This window comes from Megalops cyprinoides, chromosome 20 (genome assembly GCF_013368585.1).
Source record: "Megalops cyprinoides isolate fMegCyp1 chromosome 20, fMegCyp1.pri, whole genome shotgun sequence".
Taxonomy (NCBI): domain Eukaryota; kingdom Metazoa; phylum Chordata; class Actinopteri; order Elopiformes; family Megalopidae; genus Megalops; species Megalops cyprinoides.
Genome location: NC_050602.1, coordinates 16,014,507 through 16,031,633, shown reverse-complemented (window position 1 = coordinate 16,031,633; position 17,127 = coordinate 16,014,507). Strand labels below are relative to the sequence as shown.

The window sequence follows — 17,127 nt, the reverse complement described above, 5'->3', positions numbered from 1 at the left end:
GTGGGCATGTGCGTCATATTCTTTTTTCTCAAGAGGAATGGCATCTTAAATTTGATGCATAAATTTCTGCATCTCACAGTCTACTCTGCAAATTAGAACATAACTGCAATTTATGTCAAGAAACAGAACTTTATTTAATGAACCTAATGCACAATTCTAGACATCCTGAAGCACTCAAGTCAGAATCAGGTTTGTCTGAGAAGAAACAGCTGTTCTTCTGTGAACATAAATCCAGCTATTTATAATGATCACATATTGTTTCAGTGTAATGAGCTATGATGCATTTTGACGGGGCTGTGTGCATTCTTTATCTAAAAGTAAATTAGTACCTTCATACAGCTGGCTTAAGTGAGAAGTGTCCATATGTCAGTTTACTCAAACTTGATATTTCTGTATTCCTGGCTGAGATTTAAATCTTAACAACAAAGGCCTGTATCTTGCCGGGTTTAGCAAAAGAGGTCAGCCAGGATTTGTTGTGTTTGCGTAAACATGTTTATGATGTTGCCTTTGTATGTGTGTGTATGTGGATGAGTGCACTTAAAGTCTGCTCAACTGGTCATGTGTTTTCAATATTTAATGTCCCGGCTTGCATATCTCTGCATGTCACATGAATATGAAATTGAAGTGCCTCCTTTGTAGCATGAAAGTGTTTCAGTGTTTCAGTGTGTATTTCTGAGAAAATCCCCAGACATTCCTGTTGCAGCCCCTGTAAATAAATGTTGAAATTATGCACTTAAGCTCCAGTGACTGTAATGAACATTGAGCGCCGGGCTCCCTGGGTGATAATGCCTCTGGTCCCTGGGGTAGGCAGCACGATCACATTTTCACATTGTTCTGCTAGCATTAGCCGAGCCGATGTAATGAATGGGTGGCTGTTGGCGTTATTTAAATGCATTTTCTGAGAATGTTTGTTGATGGATTGATTCCTGGGCAGGAGGAATGTAAAGACAAACTACTATACCAACCAGAACTGCCAGTACTGTGGCAATCAAGACCTTTGTATGGGCTTATAATATATATGTGCGAGAGAGCCTTATTTTTGGGAATGTCATGTAGCTTATATTTCATTTATGATCCGTTTATGCTGATAGTTATTAAAGCAGTTCAGGTTAAGAACCTCATTCATGGGTGTAATGGGAGTGCAGTTCTCCACTCTGGATTTAAACTGGCAACCTCCTGACTGCACATGCCACATACAGCCAAAATGGCATGAAAGTAAGAAGAAATTATGTGTTTCAAAGTTATGGAGGATATCTAAAGTCTGTCCCCAGAAGTCAAATTGGAGTTTTGAAGGTGTATGTACAGTACATGGGGCATTCTTTGAATGTACGTCTCAAGAACATTCACCAGAGCACAGGGGTGGGTTTTTTTTACACTGCAGTCCATGTGCATGTCACTTGTCATCATATACATCTATATGACTAATTTTCAGTACAGGCTGAATGTGCTATCGCCTTGTATGCCCATGTAAGAATACTTTGGGGGCTGCTCTGTCTCTTTCTCTCCCTCTCTCTCTTCCTCTGTATGTCACATTCAGCTTATCAAGAAGAGACAGACTTAATTGCTTGAACTCTGAGGCAGTCCTCCACGGAGAACGGCAGAGCGCAGGCCTGGGAAGTCTGTGGAGATCTGTGCATTTGTAAACTGGATGCATCAGGGTGGTTCTCAAGGCAGAACTGCTTGTGACGTCCAGGGTTATAATTAAAATCGAGCTGCTGAATCCCATGTTCCCTTTATGTTGTTGGTGTGTCCAGTTAGCAACGCCCTTGAAGTTGTGTACCACGGCAAGCAGCGTTTTCTCATGTATATTCCTCTTAATTATTCAGCTAAGCTCAGTTGTATAGCTAGCTTGACACAGTGACCAAAGACAATTATTAAAGGAAGAACTTTGTGTTCTAATTCTTCTTTTTGCCTTGCAAATCAAGCCACAGCGGCCCATATCCCGTCCACAGGGACGCGTGTAAATGCAAACACGCAGGGACACATGGGAATTCAAACACAAACAAGCCTGACACTCCGATGCTCAGCAGCCACGGGCGAGCGTAAACCTGTTCTTATGTATTTAGCTTCCATTGATGGCTCTGCACGGCGCTGTCATCTTTAATAACGTTTATTCAGGCTGGATTTGCTGACGCCTGACAGATGGGAAGGTGGGCGGGTAGAGGATGACGGCCGGAGAGGGGTGGGGGGGAGGTGGGGGGTTGGGAGATGCTACGTGACCCACAGATTCCCGCAATTACCATTCGGTACTGTTGGCTCTTGGTGAATTGATGTTCTCGCAGGCTAACTAATAAACTGTTACACAAAGAACTTCAGTCTGGAGCGTGGTCGAAGATGAGGTAGAAACAGGTTTTATTGATGGTCTTCAATACAGCAAGACTTCATACATGAAGGTCGGCTTCAGGTACTACACGCACTAAGTCTCACTTAGAGTCTTAAGCCTTGCACACTCGTCCTCACGCTCAGTCTGTCTCTAGTGCGGCTAGGTAATTCTCGCACCCACACCTAGATATATGTACACGACTCTGGTCCGTGCCACGTTGTTGTTGCGTTGCTTCTGTACTAAACAAAGAACAAAGAACATCTTATACCATCCCTGAGCTGTCCAGAGTGGTTAATTATAACTGTCCTTGCATCGCCTAGAGTCTGGCGCCTAATTGGAAAAACATTGCTTCTGAAGGTATCTCTAGATTGATAAGGAGTACACTCTGACCCAACTCCTCTTTGTCACAGACACTGACAAGGGAGGCAGAGTGGGAGAAAGTTCAGCCGGGTAGAGAACCCCTATATCACCTAAGAACAAAACCTTTATTATAAAAGAAGCTTCTAGGAACTGAGGTACCTTGGTTGTGCTGATCATCCCAAATGGTTAAACATGTCATGACTAACCTAATACTGAACTACAGCTACATGAGTGATTTCTACAGCTATATGAGTGCTCGAAATCATAGGCCTCACCGTTGGGACGGCCTTGTGCCACGTACACACTTTCAGTGTGCCTTGTGTGCATGATTAGTTCAACATAGCAGCATCTCTTGGAAAGTAGGCCACAGGTCACAACTCCGTGAGCGGCCTAAAAACTACACAGTCACATTATACACTGTGCATACTAATTCTACCAAACTAATCAGTCTACCAATATAATGAGCACTAAATAATCACCACTATTCTTCAGTCCCCCGTCTGATCATTCCCAAACTCATCAATGATCACAAAAAAGGAAAGTGATTATATGTGATAGATAAAGTGATTATATATATAAGCGAAGCGAATCTTATACTCTCAAGAGCATAGGCATCTTGCGTTTCTAGCATTAATAAAAGGAAAGGAAAGCTAATAGAAAAACGAAGTCTCAGTCAAGTTCAACGTCGTTGTCATCTGGGCCACACGTGCAGGTGTCATAGCTCTGCTGACCAAGCAGGTTACACCCTTAAAAAACAAACATATGCCCAAAATCAAAACAATAAAAGGTGTCACAATCTGAATGATCTGGGGTAACAATTCTCCCGCCCAAGATCCTAACCATGTCTCCCAGCTCCACTTCTGAGATGCTTTTAAGTGGGCCACTTGCTCGTAAATGTCTTGTACATATGTGGTGACATTAACAAACGCATCTGGTACATACGTGCAACATTCTTGTTTCAAAACTGCACATGTTCCGCCTTTATCTGCCAGAATAATGTCTAAGGCTATGCGGTTTTGCAACGTCATTTGACGCACTGAATGTAGCTCCTGATTTATCAGTGTCAATGCTCCTGCTGTATCATTAGCAATTTTGTCTAAGGCAAAAGCCATCTGCCTAATCTCATCTAATGCGACAGTAATACCATAAGTTGGAACTAATGAAGCAAAGAAACGTTGAGTTGGGGTAGCAACAGTTTCTGTGCTGTGGAACACGTCCCTCTTACCTCTATGCTTGATGTTAACCATACGCATAGCTGGTACTACATATGCCGTATAGCACGATCCTGACCATTCAGCAGGCAAATATGAATAAGCATGCTTCCCACAAACATACATTGTCCCATTTGGAGCGGCTTTGTCTTCAGCTCCTAAATTTGGCATTAAAACGAACAAGGATATTACAGCAAAATGTCCATGCCAATGCATCGCTTCCCATGGTCTTAAAGTAGAAAGACTATAGTTACATGAACTTCGTCCCAAAAACATACCCGTACCATTGTTTTCCCAACATAACATACCCTCAGGCGCATAACTCAATTTCACTCGCTCTGGGGGGCTTGATGGAATTGGTCGTGTATAGAAGGTCACGTTTCCCTCAAAGAAGGGGCTTTGTGTGTCATTATATGCTGTAGCATAGTCGGCTAATGTGAATGGAACTGATACGTATGGATATGTGTTAGAAGATGTTGGCAATAACCCACACACCCAACATGAATCTTGTCCCTTTGCCCTAGCATAGCTGTGTGCCATGGCTAGAAATGTGTTATCCCTGTGCGTATCATGATGACTGTCATAATGTGCTTGAACTTTCAAAAACAACACAAACACCACAACAAACCACATATTCATCATAGATGTTATCACACAGAATGTCAATATATCAGTTCATAGATGATCTTGAACGATGTTCCCAAAGATTCTGTCGTCGTCCCTCAGGCACTCTCGATGACAAACGAGGCGATGTCGCAGCTCAGGAGGAGGGTCACTCGATCCACAGGTTGATCCAGGCCAGCTCCTGTAACCTCTGACTGCCCAGGACTCAGAACCCTGAAAGATACACAAACACACAAACACACAGGAAAACGACCAACACATCATAGCCGTAATGACATTTTAAGCGTCCTAACTAACTGTCAATTCCAGTAATTCCACTACTTTCCCCCGTCTGGCCCTCCAGCAGGGTCGTAACACAATGAGAAGTATTAACATGAAACAGCATGAAACATGTCATTTCATGTTTTCTTCGTCTTTAGGTAACCCCTGGAACATACTGCCTCCAGTTCTACCCTCCGACTCTTCCCATAGCGCTGCTGTTGTACTCTCCCTATTCTTTTGGGGGCTCAGCTAATTTACCATGACTTGCATGAATCCATTTCTGCTTCCCCTGCACCTTGACTGCAGCGTCTGTCACCAATAACACCTGATAGGGTCCCTCCCATTTCGCTTCCAATGGTAACCTTTGGGGCTTGTGAACCATGACCCATTGACCAGGTACTAAAGAATGTCCCCCGTCAGGTGGCTGTTTCCACGCCTCCACCACCTGCTGGGCAGCTGTTCGAACTGCTTCAGTCAATTCAGTGCAATAAGAAATCAATTCCAATTCGTCAATTCATTGGCGCACATACGTAAGGTCCGTCGTTCCGTTGTTCAATTGCCGCTGCGAGGGGTTGCATGGAGGGGACTACTCGTGTCCCAGAAACAACTCCAAGAGTTCCCTCTGCTTCTCTTCACTCAAGTTCTTGAATCTCTGCATCAAGTTGTCTTCAGCATCCTTATGCTGTGGACCGTTGCCTTTTCGGTTTCCCGTGCGGCATTCTCTAGCCCAATGTCCGTACTTCCCACACTTCCTGCAGGCTCCTGTCTTGCCCTTCTGATTCTTCTGCTTCTGTGCAGCCACATTGCGGATCTTGCATTCAAGATCTGTTTCCACTCTTCTTGCTGCTGTCACCAGGTCTTCAAATGTTGTGCGGTTATCTTCCCATCCAGGCGTGCTCAACTTGACCGCCTTCCGCACTTCAGGTAACAGGCCTTGCATGAATGTTGCCTTCAGTGGGCCATTCGCATTCCCTCCGATGTTCCGTTCATTGAGGCCTTCTATTCCAGAATGTCTCAGGAACAGCTTGGAAAACCGGTCTGAGTAGTCATCAATTGCTTCTCCGGCTTTCTGGATGCAGGCAGCAATTTTTCCCCAATCTGTTGTTGCTCTTGTAGCTCGTTGGATCCACAGACGAATTGCTTCCCAGGCATTACCCAAATTCTGTCTATCATCTCCCAATGCTGTTTCAACTTCATGAGTCACTCTAGCGATTTCAGCAGTGTTAAGCACTGTACACAGTAACTGAAGGCCATCACTGGGATGCAGGCGATAGATGTGACGCAAACGCTCAATTGTTGTCCAAGTCTCCATCCCTGCCTTGCGTGGATGCTGCAGGCCTTTGGACCACTTATCAATTTCTTCTGGCTTGCATGCTTTGTGAGCGTAGATCATCTGATCCCCGTGCCTTTTCACCACTAGGGGCCTTAAGCGCCTTTCACTGTTGGGCTCAGAATCATCTGCAACAACCGTGCTTTCCTCGTCATCATCACTAGAGGCGCCCATTGCCATTGCTCTGAATGCATATCGTCTTTCAAACTGAACTGCTTCCTCCATTTCCGCATACGGGTAGACACTGTAGGGAGGAGCAGTGGGGCAGGCGTGAGCTCCCCTTTCAACTGTAGCTCCGCCCCTGCAGTAGGGCTCCTGCTCCTTCCCATTTTCTCTCAGTCTGCCTCTGAGCTCCGACAGCTCCTCTTCTAGCCTCTTGCATTTCACATTCTTTTCTCTTATCTCCTCAGCCAACGCCCTGACATTTTCTTTCTCGTGACTCAATTGCCTCTCAGACTCCGAAATTACTTGCTTTTCGTATCTTTTCCGCAATTGACCCAACACCACCAAAGTTAATGGCACTCTTTCTTTTTCAGGCACACGTTGCGACTTTCCCCAAGCTTTCTTAACATCATCAATTGGCCACACACCACCAGATTCAAGCTCAATCCCATACTTTTGCTCAATCTCTTTTTCAACTTGTTCCAATTTAAAAGTGGACCGCAAATACGCCGTACTCATTGCCACCATTGTCTCAAAATCAACATCGGGCGCAGCTCTCCCACCCTTCTCAGTAGTAGGAATCTGCTCCGTTTTGTCAGCACCAGGTTCAGAGTTTCCCTGAGCACCCGCCATTATCATTAATCTCAGGCTGTTGTCACACCAGTGCTAGTTCTCTCACTAGGAAAACTCAGATGTCTTTTACACACTACTCTCCTCCTCCCGGAGAGTTTCACTCCGTCGGTTGTTTGAATAGAGCTCTTTATCCAAACACCGTAAACCACAAGATATATACACACACACTCACTCGCTCACTGTCGACAGTACAAAAACACATAAAACAAATAAAACACATCAACGTCTAGACAGCTCTTCCGTTCCCTGACGGGCTTCTACAGATCTATTTCAAACTGTAGGAATATCGCGATCTTCCGTGACAAGGCACGTGCATCCACGAATTCAAGCGTACACATACAAATGCCAATTTTCCACCAGTGTACCCTTACTCGTAGGATATCCGCTATAGCGCTCTCCCAAAGGAGCTATGCATTTAACCGGTCACTACAGACTCTTTTTTTCTGCAGTCAAGGTGCACCACACACTTTGCAGTTTGCAAATTTTCTTTCACCCTCGTGTACACATCAAACATACAATGATTACAGCTCCCTCATTGTAGGCACGTATCTTCACAGTTCTTTGTCTAACTGTTAGCCTTTACTTATAGTGTTACATGTACTCTGTAAATGTCTCGGTTCTTTCTGGAACCCAGCAAGGTAAGGAAAGGGGCTCACCAATTGTTAGAGAAGATCAACAGATGTTGAAAGCGCGCAAGTGTCTTCTCTTCACTTTCTGGCAGGATCTCTCCTTTTCCTCGTGGATCCGAGTCACGGCACCAAGTTGTTGGCTCTTGGTGAATTGATGTTCTCGCAGGCTAACTAATAAACTGTTACACAAAGAACTTCAGTCTGGAGCGTGGTCGAAGATGAGGTAGAAACAGGTTTTATTGATGGTCTTCAATACAGCAAGACTTCATACATGAAGGTCGGCTTCAGGTACTACACGCACTAAGTCTCACTTAGAGTCTTAAGCCTTGCACACTCGTCCTCACGCTCAGTCTGTCTCTAGTGCGGCTAGGTAATTCTCGCACCCACACCTAGATATATGTACACGACTCTGGTCCGTGCCACGTTGTTGTTGCGTTGCTTCTGTACTAAACAAAGAACAAAGAACATCTTATACCATCCCTGAGCTGTCCAGAGTGGTTAATTATAACTGTCCTTGCATCGCCTAGAGTCTGGCGCCTAATTGGAAAAACATTGCTTCTGAAGGTATCTCTAGATTGATAAGGAGTACACTCTGACCCAACTCCTCTTTGTCACAGACACTGACAAGGGAGGCAGAGTGGGAGAAAGTTCAGCCGGGTAGAGAACCCCTATATCACCTAAGAACAAAACCTTTATTATAAAAGAAGCTTCTAGGAACTGAGGTACCTTGGTTGTGCTGATCATCCCAAATGGTTAAACATGTCATGACTAACCTAATACTGAACTACAGCTACATGAGTGATTTCTACAGCTATATGAGTGCTCGAAATCATAGGCCTCACCGTTGGGACGGCCTTGTGCCACGTACACACTTTCAGTGTGCCTTGTGTGCATGATTAGTTCAACATAGCAGCATCTCTTGGAAAGTAGGCCACAGGTCACAACTCCGTGAGCGGCCTAAAAACTACACAGTCACATTATACACTGTGCATACTAATTCTACCAAACTAATCAGTCTACCAATATAATGAGCACTAAATAATCACCACTATTCTTCAGTACGGAGACTCATCTTTAAGGCAGAGGATCTTAATACCAGGGTCAATTTAGGAGAAAGGGACTTTTGGATGCTGTGAACCCCCCCCATGCCCCCCCTTCCCTTGCATTACCAAGGTGCTGTTAACGTCTCTGGAAAAGATGCTTGAGTATCGTAACCATGATAATCGGGAGCGTGCACAAGAAGAGTCCACTCATTCACAAAAAATAAATGTTAGGAGAAAGAAATAGAGCTTTTAAGTATGCATTTTTTGTCTTTGGTGGAGAAGACTTGAATAGGCCAAACAAATTGCATTAATAATGCTACAATCGCAAGCTAATTGAGAGAACCATTTGGAGATTTCAAATAACTGCGACTGTACATTGCAACTAAATAATTTAGCAGAAAAAAATATTGCAAAAAATTTTTGTGTCCTTCTAGTTTATTTAATAAAAGGAAAGGTGTGAAAGCTTTAGACACCTTTTAGGGCAGAGAAAATATTAATTTCACAATACAGAGAAAAGAACCTGTAGATATTGATGCTGGCATTCAATGCACTGTGTCTATTCTTAAGTGCACCCCTTAAAAACTGTTCAGCCTGTCTTGCAATGGCATTATGCTGGCCTTACAGCAGAAGCACATTAATAGCAGTAAATGTAAGATTGCAGGTTCCAGTCCAGCATGGAACCCAGTTGCTGTGCCACTGAGCAAGGTGCTCTTGCTGCAGTTAATAGCAGTATAAAACAGTTTACATTTACATTTATTCATTTGGCAGACGCTTTTATCCAAAGCAACTTACAAGTGAGGCAGAGTACAACACAAGCAAAAAAACCAATCAAACCAATCTAAATCAATAATACACATAATGGAAGCAATGGCAATCACCGTAGATAAGGTGTTTACTATGTAAATGAATGATATAATGGCTGGACACTAAAGCATACACAAATGTATTAAAAGGCCCTGCATCAAATCTCGAGTCTGTAGGGGCTTCCATGGGCAAGGCCCAGGCATGTGTGCCCCTGTTGTGAATAAAAATCACAGTAACACAACATACACAAACATTTGCCATCTACAAAAAAGGTCTCAGAGCGTCATCTGTTTTCCTGCCTTGTGTTTGTGGTAAGGAAACCAAGTTGAGTTTGATGCAGACTCTTTGATCATAAATGCACAGAGCCGTGTTTTATGTGTTTGTTTCACATAGGCACGCACATGCAGGGGAACGCATACATACACACACACACGCACGCACGCACACATACGCACGCACACATGCACACACCTGGTTTCACAGACATCGGCCTCAGGGCTACCTGCTTGTCTGATCCAGTGTGGTCTGTAATTAAAGACCTTTCTCAGAACCTCAGTGCACAGTCAATTCAGGAACTTCTGCTCACACCCACCCCCCCGCCCAACCCCCACAATCCCCCCAGCATACACACACACACACACACACCATGCACACAGAGAGGAACAGTGCAATAAAACCTCCTCCTTTTTCCTTTATAAAAATTTCAGTTTCGAAACAAGGCCAGTTCTGTTCTGGCTCTGTCCTGTGGGCCTTGGCAAAAGTATGTTTGGATCAAAGTGAAGGAGCTTGCTCTACTGGTTGACTGTGTGGTGTAAGCTCCACTTCAGTACCAGGTCCTCTGCATTTGCTATTTCAGTTTGCAAAATGAGAGGTACAGGGATCACTTACACCCTCCATCTCATCTACCTTCTATCTCCACATAAAGGGGTAATGACCTGAAATGATTGTACATTGTCAGACACAAGCATGCTTTCAGCCATAGCAGCTCATCTGATTTCTCAGTGGTTTTAAACATGTGCGCCTTTTTTTAAATGAAGAGGGCGGCCTTTGCAGTCCCCAATGGTATTCATAACTCCTTGGTCTGTATTACAAAACCATAACCCAATAACCAAGAAATAAATGGGAGGTAAACTGAAAAAATCTTGTTCATTAGAATGAGGGGGAATGACCCCAGATTTTTCAGGCTTTGATGGAATGTCCTATTAGTACATGTATAGAGCTGGAGTGACTGCCATTGTAGGGTGATTGACAGAAAGCATGGTGGTCGCTGGGGGTGTGTGCGTGTGAGCGAGGGGAGGGGAGGGTGATGTGATGAGGGTATGTTCAGAGAATTCCTTAGGGGGCGACTTCCGGCCCACACCAATACCCTTCGACCAATTACTGGTGCAGGTTCCACATAGCCCGGCTGTAATCACTGCACCCCTGCTCAAAAGGGAACACTGCTTGCACCATTTAAATTTAAATAGGATTTCGGTCTCTTTCTCTCCCTCCCCCTTCTCCCTCCTTCACTTTCTCCCCGGGGCTAATAAAGGCAGTAACCAAAGGGAGCACAAAGCAATCAGCCTAATAGCTCTAATAAGTCTGACGCAGTGTTTCTCCCCGCTGTTGACACTTTTCCTTGGTTTTGTGGCTAAACAGAGCTGGAGTGTTTGGAGATGGGGTTAGCTGGGGTCTCTTACCCCTCCCCGCTCTGCGCTGAACCTCAGTAGAGTGGGAACAAAGGGAGTGAAAATCAATTAACAGCGGAAAAAAAAGCAGGAGCTGCAAAGCAGAATCTTTGAGTGAACGTTTTAATGAACACCCCATCCTCCTTAATGCACTGCTGCAATGAACACTCCAGTAGTGGCAAGTGTGAGGTGAACAGCCAGCCCTGAGAGCAGGGAGATTTTGATGAATGAAACTCAAATGTGTCCTGAAATGATACACAGTAGCTCACCCGTGTAAATATTTGCTGCATTTTTTGGCTTTGAAATTTATAATGTGTTTCTGAGAAAACCAGTGATATTTTTGGGGATTTTTTCGTGGATTGACAGTGCTTCTTTTGTGTATGTGTTCTCCCAACGGTTAAACTGTTAGAAACTCCTGAAGAGGCAAGCAGCAGTCAGAGCTGTATCCTCAGTAATCCCTCACCTGTCTGCCCATCGAGGCCAACGGGTCTATGATTCAGGGTTTTTTTAATACTTGAAAGGTGGGTCTATTGAACAAAGACATATTTGAAAAGGCTTGTACTCCCGGGCACCAGGTTCATGTATATATATATGTGTGTGTGTGTGTGTGTGTGTGTGTGTGTGTGTGTGTGTGTACACATGCAACACACATGTGCATGTGCATACATGTGTATACCTCTTGTGAATGTGTGTTTTGTGCATGTGTATGACGTTTGCTGGGAGTGTGAATCTTTACAAGGGTATGTGTGTCTGTTCTGCAGACTTGTCCCAGGCAGGCTCTCTGTCTTGTTCTCTGTCATTAACCCTGCCCTGTCATTAGAGGATTAGACTAGAGGGGCGGGCGAGTCAAAGTGTGCGTGTGTGTGTTTGTGTGTGTCTGCGCGCACGGACCTTTGTGTGTGTGGAAGGCAAAATGTTATTCTGGGCATATATAATCTTTAATGGTCAGAGGCTATTTGTATGTATGCCAGATAGTTGTGCCTCAGTTTATTTTACGAGCTGTGTGTGTCCATTTTAGTGGCTGAGTGCGTTTTTGTGTGTTCCTATTTCAAATTAAATATCTGTTATGTAGTTGTCGTGGAGTGATCACCTAGATAAACCATTCATCAGTTTTTCAGTTCTTAACACAAAGCAGTGTCATGCACTGGTTAACAAAAAGCCCTTACACTCAGAAGGGTGCAAGTTTAAATTCAGATGAGGGCACCCTTTGGGCAAAGCACTTGGGAAATCTCAAATAGCTCCACTATGCAGCTGTATAAATGGATTATATGTAAAAAAGTCAGCTGTGCTAGTCATTCTGGATAAGGGCCTCTGTTAAGTAAAGGAATAATGTAATGCAATAACACAGCCAGCTGCTCATACATATAAACAATGGTGGTTAAAGATCAGGCAATCACAGGCATCAGCCATTTCATGCTCGGTAAGCTATGTAAAATATCTGCTTAGAGATTTACATCCTATGGATGGAGAGATCAGGTATAGAGAAAAACAGCAGGTCTCCCCGTGATGTCCGTTGAAAAACACATTCGTATCAGCAGGTAACTGCACAATCTCATAATTAGCACTGGAGAGTGCGCGGCAAGTCACCTTTTATGTGTGTTTACTGCGGCAATTTGCATGTTGCTTTGGCAGTGTTCCCACAGTCCTGCTGTGTGCAATCCTCGTTTTACCCCGACTCCGTGCATTGTGGGTCGCGCTACCAGTTTACGCTCGCGCTGAGGTCTTCAAAGAGGGAGCGTCAGGGAAGTAGCTGGTGTTTGTTCAAGGAAGGTGAGATTTCTGGTGCACATAATCGCCTCGGAACTCATCTGTCAGGTTTTACAGCATGATCAAATCCAAATCCCGTTGCTGTGGTCCCTACAAGCTTTCATTTGCCTTTTCTGAAGGCAGAGCCAAGTTCTGTTTCATAAATTCCTCTTCAGATATTCCTGCAAATGTTAGAGCAACCCAAGAGGCTCTCCACATCAAATGATAAGCAAACAGTGTTATTTTTGTATTTTCCACTTTATTAACGTAAATTAATTTTACTAATCTATTGCATTTCATACAGGCAAGTGCACTAGCTACACAGTTAACCAATAGTTGTGTCTTTCCATATCCATATTATAATCTGTGCCTCTGTTGAGGATGTATATGTCTGTGTCCATCTCATCACATCATCTGTGTAAGTGCACGTACACAGGTGTTTGTTTGTGGGTAATTATCCATGAGGTGGCATGCTCTCAGGCAGTGTGGTGATAATAATCTAAGTGGTACTTTTAGACCTGTGTTGTTCAGTCCCAGCTCTGTGGTTTATAATTTGAGAGCTTGAAGTCAGCAAACAGCAAGGTTAAATAATGGCGTTGGTGATTTAAAAGTCTCTGTACGATTTTTTTAAAAAATCACACCTGCAAAAAATAACACCGGTGAGCCATAGCATTTGGAAAATGCAATGGAGTTCAGTGAGAGGTTTATACAAAACAGCAGCTCATAACTGAATTGCATTCTTGCTCATGGGGTTACTTCCTTCATTTCCAATTCACTTAGAATACACTCACTGAAAGTAAAGACATGGAGAGCTTGATGAAAGGGAAAAAAAAACTCAGTTAAAAAATCTTACTTCAATGAAGACAGGGGACCGAGTTCTAGAGAACAGGTTCTGACCTGTGCTTAGTCATTTTATGATTTGTTTATCTTTTTTGTCATGTGATCCCGAGATCTAATGTTGGAACAGTGAAGACAGGATGTGCTTCCAATGTGGTTGCAAAGTGGTTCATTTGTGTTCTGCGGGCAATGCTGCATTAAACGAATGTCACGCTATAGGTTTAAAGTTGAGGTGTGATGAAAGGAGAAGCAGAGACCTGATTTGTATCAGGTGAATCAACGACTCCACTCGAGTGAGAGGGGATTTTCTCTACTGATACTGAGTTGTTTGTAAAGTGTTTTATGGCTCTTATCCTGCACAACTGTTCAGCTGTATTTCTCCCCTGTGAATTAGTCCTACTGCCCTTGAGGGTGTAATGCGGTTTCCTATTGACGCTCACATTGAAGCTCAGACAGTAATAACATGTTTAATTAAATCTGTGAAGAAGTGCTTTAATAAAAGTCTTAATGAGGCCTCCCAGATCACACATCTTCCTTCTGTCTTCCCTCAGTCTCCACTGTAATGTTTTCATGCACCTGCAGTGACTATGTTTGTAGTATAGGAGAGCATTTCGCGTGAAAATGGGGGGGCCGTCAACATACAAACCCACTTTCATGGCTTCCAACTGAAAAAATCACTAGGAGCAATCCATGCATTATAATGGCAGTTGTTGCATTCTGTGTCCATAACAGACAACACAGATTTCAATTTGAGTGGTGTTCATACGTTTTCCTATGAAAATACAATTTATATCCTAAGTTGGAAATTGTCAAGCAATGTGGCAAAAAACAAACCAAGCTCTGCAATCTCCGCAGGGCTGTGTCACATGATATCAGCAGTTGCTATGTTGATACCATTGCCTGTAATAAAATGCAGCTTGATTTTTTTTTTGTCCCATGGAAAACCACCCCTTTGTGTGGAAGGATTTTTGGGATGGTTTGGAACAGAGGGACCCAAAGCCTAGGTTGCCCATCACTGAAGCGTGTCACCCTCCACATAACCCACCACCCCATGCTCACCAAACTTCCAATATGATGCTCTTGTTTTGTGATAGATTAATAATAATATTTTATGATAATACATTTTTTATACAGTTGAAAAATGTAATTGTAAAATCTTGAATATAAAATCGTTTTTTAAATTTTGTTTTACTCTCTAAACTTCCCTCTCCTGTTGATTTGCAGAGACTCTGATGGACAGCAAGTGGGCAACAACAGAGCTAGCCTGGACGTCTCACCCGGAGACCGGGGTGAGTGTGTGTGTGTGTGTGTGTGTCTTGTGTCTGTGCAAGCGTTAGAGTGCGTCTGGTGCCTGTTAGAGTGTATGTATAGGTGAGTGTGTGCGTGCAAATTCATGCTCGCCTACATGTGCACGTGTGCCTGTGCTTCCATGCAAGCATGCATGTGTTTACATGCATGTATGTGTGTGCGTACGTTTGGGCTCGCGTGTGGGTGCTCACTCTTTGTGAAAGAGATATCTTCTTTAATTAAGAGACTATACCAGACTCCCACAGACTGTATCTCCCCATGCATCAAGATGAATTAGCGATAGACACATCTGGCTGTTCTGGACTCGCCTCCATGCGTAGCAATAGAGCAAAAGCATTCCCAGAGGTGGATGTGTGGGCTATAATTATAATGAACTACACTGTTTCCACTGTTGTAGTTAGAACTCCAGAAACATTTTCTCCTGTGTTGATCTGTACCATGTATGCCCTTAAATTTCATGGAGGGCTGTTCTATGAAAAAGGAAAAAAACTGTCATTACATGACCTAACTCTTGGCATTTAACATATACATTTAATTTCAGGGTCTTTGTCAGAGACTTTTAGAGATAATAAGCATTTGAAAAGTAAACCTAAAGTGTTTGGTTGGATGTGCCAAGCATTAATTACCTGTGTAAGGACTGTCTACACTATTTAGTATGTGTTTGGGATGTCCAGCCAAAAGCCTGCTCTGAGTTTATTTTCAGAAAATGCTTTGAACTGTGTCCCATGCAAACAGACGTCACCACCTTTTTTGTAGCTCCTACTCAACTGGGGAGCAGTGGGATCTTTCACATCAGACCGCTTTCCCTCGTTCCCTGTCTGGCCCCTAAATCAAGTCCCTCCCATTCCATGCATCAGCCTGACTTTTTAAGGGGGTGCCCCCTCGTCCCCTTTGTCTCCACCGTCCCGGCCCATCCGTTCACCATCCTCCCCTCCCATGCAAAATATGCAGTCCCAACCTTCCCTCTATTTACTTAGCTATATATATATATATATTGACATCACTATTTTAATCCCAGGTGACAGAGATAATTTGAGTGTCTTCCCTCAGTCTTTTCACTCACATTCTCAGTTTTCTCCAGCGTTAAAATAGGCTTTTAGGCTCTTATACACTATAAATGGTGATGAGCTTAAGCACCATCAGTAGTCACTCTGTTCATTCACGGGAAAGTGGAATCAAGGTCGGATAAAACGAAAACATATTTCATTAAAATATATTACCTTTCATGTTAGCCTGAACCTCGACTGGAGGCTAGTTTTCGTTACCAGAAAGGTGGAATGCGGTCCCAGTGATGCCGAGCTGCCCAGGGCTTTTCGGCCCAATTCAGCTCTTATAGCAGACCAAGATTTGAATAAAAAAGCTGCTTTGAGTGTTGTGAATGCAGCATCCCCAGTGTCACGGATAGCTTAGCTAGGTAACTCAGTTGTCCTAGGCCGTGATTTACACATTTTATTTTGCTTGCTGGGTTGCTTGGCAACCTCAAAAAGGACCACCCATTGTCTTCCACAACTCCTCTCCTCTCCTCTTCTCTCCTCTCCTCTTCTTCTCTTCTCTTCTCATCTCTTCTGTTCTTTTTTAAAATTAGCTGTTAAGTCTAGGAGAGAGGTTATAATCTGACCAGCACATAATGCTCCTTTCCTCCACAATCGTTGTTCCCGGAGGCTTAATTGGCACACCTCTGCTTGTATATGTCTTTGTTTGTTTATTGTGCATGCATTTGTTTTCTTGGTTGCTAGTGACAACTGCATGATTGCAGTGGCAAACATTACTTGGAAGGAGCAGCATTCCTGAAATGAAGAGGCAAAATAAAAAGCTGGGATCCTGTCCCAGCCTTAGTCCTACTCACTGTCTGTTAATCATTCATTACCCAGATCTTGACTAATCAAGACAGGCTATGACAATGTCTCACCACACAGCACACAGACCACCAAAGGCAGCCAGCACTCTGTGGTAACGGACGCAGTGTCCCTCACAGCTTGGCGCAGAGACTAACAGTAAGGTAGCATCTCACTGCTCTGTGTGCATGGTGAGGAAATTCCCTGGTTTCCTCAGGGTTATCACCTCATATGCTTATTCAGAAGTGCTAAAATGAAAAGGCACATTGTGATATTGTCTCCTATGGGATCAGCTCAGATGAGTGCATCTCAGCTGGAAGGGCTTGATTATCACACACAGTGCATTCACTCTTC

The 17,127-nt window shown here is 43.7% G+C and overlaps 1 protein-coding gene across 4 annotated transcripts in view; it reads left to right on the top strand.

The window, feature by feature from the left end:
* Nucleotides 1-17,127, top strand: part of LOC118796151 (ephrin type-B receptor 3-like) — a 59,399-nt gene that overhangs the window by 18,985 nt on the left and 23,287 nt on the right. For all 4 annotated transcript variants that reach the window (XM_036555003.1, XM_036555001.1, XM_036555004.1 and 1 more), the window contains exon 2: nucleotides 14,855-14,919. In XM_036555003.1, coding sequence (XP_036410896.1) covers nucleotides 14,855-14,919 — 65 coding nt within the window. The remainder of the gene's footprint in view (nucleotides 1-14,854; nucleotides 14,920-17,127) is intronic.